General features: G+C 38.2%; 1 protein-coding gene across 1 annotated transcript; it reads right to left on the minus strand.

The window, feature by feature from the left end:
* Positions 1-442: 442 nt before the first annotated feature.
* Positions 443-5,934, minus strand: Prss58 (serine protease 58). Its single transcript, XM_063249698.1, has 6 exons — positions 5,871-5,934; positions 5,540-5,625; positions 3,825-3,963; positions 3,365-3,621; positions 729-868; positions 443-642 (listed from the first exon to the last, which is right to left on the minus strand). Exons 2-6 carry the CDS (start codon positions 5,577-5,579, stop codon positions 493-495), a joined length of 726 nt encoding a protein of 241 aa, XP_063105768.1. The 5' UTR covers positions 5,580-5,625; positions 5,871-5,934; the 3' UTR covers positions 443-492.
* Positions 5,935-9,603: the final 3,669 nt, after the last annotated feature.

Below are 9,603 nucleotides of genomic sequence, written 5' to 3' on the forward strand. Positions count from 1 at the left end.
AAACAAATGGCTAGAATCTTCCTATAACTGGATTTGAGAGTTGTGTGGACAAGGAGAAAGTAAATGCCATACCTCCAACGTCCACATCCTGAACTGCTTTCCCAGAGAGTCTTCTTACTTAGTTTACTCCTGGTCAGTCTTTTTATTCCTAACAGATAAGTTTAACATCTCAAAAGTACCTGTCCTCAAGTAGTGGGTTGTTTAGTACCCCAAATGTCTTGTGTAGCTTTCCATGTTTCAATGAATCAATTATCAATTTGTTAGAAAATACATAATACCTACTTCATAATACCCAACTATCTAGAAGTTTTGAGCTTTCCATCTTCACTTATAGAGAAGTGAGCTGTGTCTGAGACATATGTCAGTCACTGACTCTGTCCATCAGAATGAGCAGATACACAAAGCTCAATCCAAGGAGTGCTTTAGTTTAATTCTGATGCTGGATGAGGGTACAGGCTGTGCCACATAGCCCAGGATTCCTGCTAAGGAAGCTCAATTGTTCCGGATTGTATTTTTAATCCAGGGCAAGTAGTGAAAGATATTACTATAGATGCCAACATCAGCTCTCAGAATGCATCCATCTGCATAAGAAAGGATTCCATGAAGCACCCCCTTGCAGACTGCTGAAGCAGCAGAGACTTCCTGCCAGGGAAAAGAAAACAGGGTTATCATTCTGGGCAGTGACACAAGAAAGAAAATGGGAAAATTAAGGAACTAAGAATGTGCACCTTGCAAGGTAGTCTCCTTCCTGGAACGATGCCCACACAGATCATACTATTTTTGATCTTGTAGCCTGGATAGCCAACTTGACAGGCAGTCTTGGAGATGACAGAGACTTCTACATTCTGCACTGAGTCAGGGTCTTTGGCTACAGAAAAAGACAAAAATAGAACTTCCTTAACTGTTCACTTATATGTCACATCTAGTTTTTTCTCTCTTTCTCTTTTCTAACACACTTGTGCATTCTCATGCCATCAGAAAGGGAAACACAGACCTGTGGTAGTTAGGACAACCTGCAAGTGGGAGATTATCAGATTAACAGTTTCTCATTATGAAAATGGTTAAATTCTTGGAAGTTATATATAAATATGAGACATTTCCGCAAACAAGTGAAACAAATTGCTTTAATTTTTTTTGAATTTAAACAACTACAGAGTATCTTTCAGAAGTTAGTTTCTTAGCACCAAGGAATTTAGAGTTATTTAACTTAATTTCTCAGTTGTTATGTGAAAAACCAAACTAAATTGCATCAAAACAAAATCTGCCAGAAAAAAAAAAAAACAAAACAAAAAACCCACACACATTTTCTTGAGCTTAAACAATAGTAGGAGGTAAAACTAGGATTTAAAATTGAGAATCCTGATTCTTAATTCAAGTTGTTTCCTGTAAGCCCATAATTTTTGCCAACTCAGTATAGCTGTATAAATTTTTTCTAATCTGAAATAAAATGAGAAAAACAAAAGCAAAGCAGCATCTATATACATGTCTGGTGTTCTCTGCTGTTGTCACAGTTTTGGAAAAGTGTTTTGAAATTTTTGTTTTTCTTACTTTAGTACCTTTGTTTGAAAATAACATTGATTTGAACTGAAGCATTGAAATCTTTATTTTCTAGTTCAGTAATAGTTTCATGGCTCAGCATTTCCTTTGTTAATACTTCTATAAGACATGCCTGCCTAATCACCCCACAAACCAGATCAAAATGAGTCACATGTTTCTTGTAGTCATATCTCTTTTTGACCTGAGTGAATCAAACACATTCACCAGAGGGATATTTGTCTACATTCAAAAATCAAACTGATTTTCAAAGGACCAAGAAGAGTTTCTACTTTTTATTTTTTATTTTCATTTTGATGTTTAATAATAATTGATATATTTCAAGAGATGCAATGTGATGTTTTGAGTCATGTATGTATTGTGTAATGATCCAATCAGGTGATTGGCATATTTATCATTTTAAATATTTGGTTTATGGTGACGAGAATGTTTAAAATCTTCTCTTCTTGCTCTTTTGAAATAGTCACCTACTGGGCAATAGGACACTAAGATTGTCCCTCCTATCTAAGATAACAGTACTCGTCAGTCAGCTTCCCCCTCCTCCCCTTCTGCCCTTGTCCTAACTTCTTGGCATATTTAAGAAAATGTGGACTGAGATTAGTTGATAAGACATTTGTTTGAAGATCAATTTTAAAAAGTTTCAAATAATGGCAGCACTGTTAGGGAAATGTATAGCTGCCTCTTGGCTCCTACAAAAAGAGATAGATAGATAAATAAATAAAATCTGACAGGCTTGTTCAAAATGACCTTTCCATAGAATGGTGCCTAGTGTTCAAGACAAATTAAACACAATCAAACACACTCATGAGTAAAGTCACATTAGCAATTATTCAGAAGGGACTGTGTCAATGTGGTATTTTCCCTATAGGTAATTAAATATTTCTCTAGGACTCACTACTATCTTAACAACTACAGACAGATTATTAGGATTTAGATGAAAATTTTGGGGTAGATTAGCAAGCAGACAGCAATAAAACTTCAAAGCAGAAAGCTGTCTAACTTGCTTAAAGTTTTTCCCTGAAATCTGAAATGGGAGTTATAGGAGAAAGTTTAGATAGAATATCTAGTTCAGTAGCCTCCAATCATGCATAGAAGATTTTCACTGGTAAAATGTGACAGCTTTCTGTCAATCCTCTGAAGAAATAAGCAATGTTTAGAATTCTATCTTAAGCTTTAAACTAGATATTGCTTACAATCTTACATAAGAAGATTGTCTGATTAGAACTGTAATATATGTTTCTTTTTTTATTTTTCCAGTGAATCAAGTTGAGGGGTGCTCTTCCACTTAACTATATCCCAGTCCTTTTTTTTTTTTTTTTTTTTTTTTCACAGACAGAATCTTGAACTTGTGACCCTCAGCCTCAGTCCCGTTAAGTGTTGGAATTACAACTGTATGTAGCTCTTATGTTCAGTATATTAATATTTATTTCATGGCATTCATAACTTAAAGTTGCTTTTGTTATCTGGAATGGTCTGAAGACTGATAAGACGCTAGAGTTGAGGAAATTGAGTTAAATAAAATGCTATCACACAACAAAACAAGACTAGACATGCCTTTTCTTACTGCTGATGCCCCTTTTATAATATATGGAAGCAGAGATAGTAAAAAGATGCAGTGTGGAAAAGTCTGCAGGGCTCCTTAAGGAAGATGTAGGGAAAGGGAAAGGAGATAAAAAGAGTGAATGCCAAGTTTTGAAGAAGCCTCACTGGGTAGAACCACAGAATTCAAGAGAAGCAAAGGTACAGAGGCAGACCTAATGAGGGGAGAATGTTACTGAAATCAACAGATCCACGTATGTCTTGAACTTACTCGCATCGCACAGGTTGTAGGCCCAGGTGGAGACATCACACATCATATCTTCAAAGGCAGGAGAGCTGGGCAGATTGACCACTTTCACATAGTTATTGAGTTCAACCAGTTTACTAAGCTTGATTAACATGAGGTCATTGTCTATAGAAGAGACTAAAAATTGTGGGTGATGAATGATCTTATTGTAGCCAACCACTTGCACATTTCCTTCACTGATGTTTGATGGGTTTGTGATCCCCAGCGCTATCTGGAGTCTCCTGGAACAACATGAACGTTTTCGAGAAACTTGAGATAGATGGCGTTAGGCTATTAGCTCTCCCTGCACACTTTTTATCTGCCACCAAATGTCCCCAAAGATCTGCCTCCTATTATTAACTGGGAGAGAGTACTGGGCAGAGATCTGGGTCTGTGCCCACCTTGAGGAGCCAGAGTAGAGTGGCTGTGGGGGTTTTGCACTCACGGCAAATTGCAATGTGCAGCTGTGATCACCCACAGGGGGTGAATGAGGGCACCTGTGCAGGGCAGGTAGTCAGATTTCAAATAGGCCAGGTAGGGAGGCACGACATCACCTATGGAGTCTGAATCAAAAGCAAATGCAGCTGGAAAGAGAGGCACACATCAGAAACTGCAATTTCTCAGTAATCATTAGAAAAACACAACGAAAATCATTTAACAGGGTTTGAGTCCCTCCTTTTCCTCTAACAAGTTGTACTATGAACTAAATCTAGAAAATGCCTTATGTTATTCTAAGGAATGAAGAGAATTATAAAGGATAAAAAACATTTGTTTCAAAAAATGAGATGTTTTCCTTTTACGTGTCAATAATTATTCTTCAAATTGAAATGTAAATTTTCATGATTCAGTGGGCACTGTTAAATCAGCTCATCCTTACTCTTGCAAAGTGTGTTTCCCTTTCTCATCAATAATACAAGATAAAATGATCTAAGTGCCAGGGTAAGAGTAGACCCAATGTCAGTATAGTCCAAGGAAGGTTCTGGGAATAAATCATTTATTCAACAAATAGTGAGCACTTAGTGTTTGTTAGGGGCTTGCACTATACAGTACTGTACACTGAACAACACACCTGTATCCCTGCTCTCTTACTTTGACTTAGTGGAGACATTTAATAACAATAAAAATAGTATATAAATAAATGAAAATAGTATGGTAAATGGTGATTAATGCTATGGGGGAAAGATAAGGAAGGAAGGAAGGAAAGAAAGGAAGGAAGGAAGAGGGAGGGAGGAAAGGCAGTATCAATTGTGTGTGTGCTTGTGTGTGTGTGTTTGTAAGGTGGAGAATTATGCAGTATTAGGTTAGTTGTCAGGGTCAACCTCATAAACAGTGCTGAATAACAGAATGAAGACAGAAATGTTAAATGATCAGATGTGTGGGGTCAGGTACTCCATGCGGAAGAAAGTGCTATAGCCAAGATTCTTAAGTCTTGTTTAAGACACAGCAATGAGGCCAGGGAGGTGGACACCCAGTGGGGAGAGGGAGTTGGCAAAAAGCAGTTCAGGAGGTGATGGAGGGCTCTGCAAGATGTTGGAAGAACTTGGACTTGTTCTCTGAGTGAAAGTGATACCACCTTAGGGTTTCACATAACAGAATGATGACACTTTCCCCTTGGAGACCTGTAAGGTATAGAAGGAGAGGGGCTTGGCAGGACAATAATTTGATAATCCAGGCAACAGCTGGTGGCTTGGCATATTGTGGGCAGTGGAGGTGTGGAGATGTGATTGATTTTGAATTTGTTTAGAAAACAACCAACAAGATTTTCCTAATGTGAGGAAAAGAAGCATGCCAGATGCTCAACTTTTTAATACTGTGCTGGGCCTGTTAGTTGGATACCTGCTTTCAAACCCCACTGTCAGCTCCTACTCTCTCACCCCAAAGCCAGTCTTGTTGTAGATATGTCCAGAGTCACCTCTTCCTTAGAAGTGGGATTGTCTGAGGGTGTCATCATTTGTGTCTCCCCAAAATACACAATCAATGAATATCAAGTGGGCAGGCATTGTCCTAGGGTAACCTTGCTGGAGACAGTAGTAGTGATAAAAGTCAGAGAATCTGTCCTAGGCTTGAAATCTGTAAATGTGTCTCTTGCCTTGATCTATATTTCATGATTGTCCAGGATTTCTCCTTAGCAAATAAACAGAAAAAAATAGGGGTACTCACCGGGCAGGCTTAAGAATGGCCAGAGGAGAATGAATTTCATGATGACATTGGAAGGTTTGCACAGGATTAGTATCAGCTCTTAGATTCTGGAAGCAGGAAGGAAAGGAGGTTAAATAAAATAAAGCAGGGCAGAACTCTAGCATTGGGGGGAAAAGTGTGAACCAAATTCTTTTAGTGGGAGAATTTAGTTCACAACAATGGTGTCCAACCCTCAGAGTAGTGGTGGTGTCAGCTGTAGAAGTAGAAACTGAGCTTGTTGGCTTGGCCCCCAACACAATAGGGAGCTGTTCTGGAATGAGGATTTTGCCCAACCTTTTGTCAAAGAATGTACCTGACCAGAGTGAAGTTGAAGTTTACAGTGTACCCACAGCCCCTCTTCTACTCCGCAGGCTGCTGCCCTCCAGGCTGTATGATGCCCCTCCTGCCTCTGTGATGCTGGCCTCCATTTGTGTGACATTGTTATTGGTCTGCAGGGGAACTTGTCCAGCCCTCAGGGGCTGATATGGCTCCCTCTACCTGACACTAAACTTCTCCTTGAAACATTTCAATCTTTTGCCTCCTGTCATTATTAATTTATTCATTATATTAATTAGGCAATGATTCATGTTGCATATGCTTTGCTTGTGCTAAGATATGTGAGTGCTGTTGGAGTGGCCTAGATTTAGAGGACACATTTCTTCCTTCCAAGTGGCCACAGATGGAGAAATGATGTGTATTTAAGTGGTTACGATTTCAAGAATTCAGAGTTAAAAATTGAAGAAAGTCACAGATTGGGTAAAAGTGCTTACAGAACATATGTCTACTAAATACTAATTTGCATCCAAAACATGTAAAAAATAGTAAACTCAACAATAATACAACAACCAATTTAAAAATGGGTCAGAATCTGAACAGACACTTTATCTGATGTTTTAGTCTGCTTGGGCTGCCACAATAGAATGGTGCAGTCTGGGAACTTTAAGCACAAAATATCTGTTCTCTAGCTGTTCTAGAGGCTAAAGGTGCATAAGACAGGTGCTGGCAATTTGATTTCTAGCAATGGCTTTCTTCCTGGCTTGCAAAGAAACTCTCATGTTGGGTTCCCATGACCTTTTGTTTGCCATATGTAAGGAACAAGGGAGAGAAAGATCACTGGATTTTCTTCTTTTAATGTCACTAGTCTACTCATTTAACTCTAACTACTGATAAACTTTATTAATCTTTGAATATAGTCACAATAGATTTGGGGGCTTCAACAATAAAATTTTGGTAGTGATGGAGACACAGCTTTGTTCACAGCACCAGAGAAGATACACACAAGGAAAGCAACATGTGAAAATATTCTCAAATAATAGGCCATTAAGAAATAGAAGTCAAATAACAATAAGATACCGCAATACACCTAGTAAAATGGCTAAGAATTCAGCATGCTGACAATAACAAATGTTGGCAAGCATGTACTTTTATTGCTGGTGGGAATACAAAATGTTAAATCTGTTTAAAAATAGTTTAGAATTTTCTAAGCTAAACATAGCCTTACCACCCACATGATCCACCAATCAAACTTTTTGATATTTATCCAAATTGATTGAAAATTTATGTCCAAAAAACCCCACATATGAATATTTGCAGCAAAAGCAGTCCTTGGTAGCAAATGCAAATCCAGTGGCATCATAATCCCAAAATTGAAGTTATATCACAAAGCAACAGTGATTAAAGCAGCATGGTAGTGGCACAGAAAAAGATATACAGCTCAACTGAACACAGTAGAGGAAACTTAAACAACTCCAGGAACACACAGATATTTGATCTTTGACAAAGGACCCAAAAACACACACTGGGGAACAGAACAATCTCTTTAATGGTACTGGGAATATTGGAACTCCACATTTAGACCTAAGTATCTCACCATGTACTAAACTAAACACAAACTGAATCAAAGACCTACATGTTAAAGCTATAATATTTAATCTGCTGGAAGATAAAATAGGTAAAACTTTTGAAGACCAGAAAAAAGTAGGCAATAACTTTCTGAATAGAATTCCAATAGCATGAGAAATAATACTGAGAACCAACAAATTGGATCACATCAAGTTAAAAAGCTTCTGATTACCAAAAGAAACAACAGAGTGAAGAGATAACCAAAAAATGGGAAAAAAAATTGCCACACGTGGAAAATATAAAGAATCCATTGAGTGTGTTTCAAGCCACTAAATTTGCACTAAAGGTTTTTAGACAGCAATAGAAAACCAATAGAAGTGTAAGTGGCAGGCTAGAGGGCGGCTCAAGGGAATGAATATCATATAAGTTAATGTTACACATGTCACAGTGCAGGAAATAAAATCAGACAGAAAATCATGCAGTGTGGGCCTAAGGTGAGGCTCAGAAACCCACGATGGGGATCTGAAGTCTGAGAATTGAAAGGACAGTGGAAGTTAGACAAATGAAAAGATGGAGAGAAGTCTCTGTGAAGAAAAACTACAGGTCAAGAGAGCAGAGTCTGAGGAGAGGACACAGGCAGGGAGATGCAGAGAGGAGAAACCTATAGGACAGAACTCTCAGGAATTCTGTCACCAGGGAGATGGGTGTAGAAAGGACACCCTCGGGCTGTGCATTTTAAGTAAGGAAAATTTGATTTTATTAAGTTAAAGCAGAACGAAGCCAACAGATTGGAAAAGTTGGATAACAGGTACCAAAATACAGTTTTATAGGGAAAATCATTTCTAGAGTCCCACAGCCCTCTGGGGTAGATATAGTTTATAATATTTTATGATAAATTTCAAAATAACTAGAAAGGCAGAGCCCCAAGTCTCTCAACATGTAGAAATGATAAATGTTCTAGAAGACTGAACTGCTAGGTACCTTGATTTGATTATTACACATCACATATATGTAGCATAATACCCATAAATGTGCACAAATGTTAAAATATATGCATAAACAGACACTTTCAAGCCAAAGAAGTGAAAAATACACAAAATAAAGATAATTAATATACAAGTCCATGAGGAAGTTAGTGGAGGTGGGACCCATATCTCAGGTTCACGCAAAGTCTGAAGGTAACAAGGTCACTCTTTCACTGTAGGACAACCCATAAGGACGGAAGAGCAAAACAACAAAGACCAGGCATGTGTGCAGCTTTGATGATGCCAGGTTGTACTGGATGAGACCTCCTCCTATTTGTAAAGCAGAGGCTTTCTGCTACAAGTGAGCACTGGATATCTGAGGAGAGAACCGCTCTGAAGTGGCTGCTGTGGAGAATTATGTAACCAATTGCCTTGGAATACAAGGATTATCCTTAAGTGCTGAAGACATAAAGGACTATGGAAGTGGGGCACAAAGGCACATGGCTATAATCTTCTGCTGAGGAAAGAATGGCAAATTTGACAAGGCAATTTAGCAAGACCTATTCTTGAAATAAAAATAAAAAAGGGTATGGCAATGTACATCTGTGATGCCGTGGGTACTACACACACACACACACACACACACACACACACACACACTGTAGCAAGTACTTAGTTGACCACTTAAAAATCTGTAGGCACAAATACAGCTGTGATTCAAGGAAGCAGGAGCACTGGGAAGTGATGCATCAGAAAGAGCACTTGAGTGGACATGGGTATGAGGTTATGAGAAACGATAAATGAAGAAAATAAGAAAATCTTGCAATATCACTGGGCCACTGAATCTTTATTCCATTCTTTCTCCTTCTCCACAGCTGATTTTCTACTATGACATGTTACTTATTTTCATCTGTTTTTTTTCAGACAAGTTAAGCATTTCCCCCTGGCTTTTAATAAACTATTCTCTTAGTCCCTTAATTTGCCTGCTTTCCTCATGATTTCTCTTTTAACTCCACCACCAAAATACCTAATTTTGTGCTCTACTAGAGATTATTCTTCATGTTCTCTATAGCAATTGTCACAAAGCATCAAATTGGATAATGGATGGGAAACGTCCTATTGTATCCTTGAACAGGCTCAATATTTTTTTCACGAATGAACAAATAGTGCTAAGTCTCTCCCCATTCTCAAAGTCTGCATGGTAAACAAACAGGAATCATAAGTGTTGGGTGTCTTTTT

Source organism: Cavia porcellus, unplaced genomic scaffold, assembly GCF_034190915.1.
Source record: "Cavia porcellus strain 051 isolate PalLab524CR breed Dunkin Hartley unplaced genomic scaffold, mCavPor4.1 scaffold_6, whole genome shotgun sequence".
Classification (NCBI taxonomy): Eukaryota; Metazoa; Chordata; class Mammalia; order Rodentia; family Caviidae; genus Cavia; species Cavia porcellus.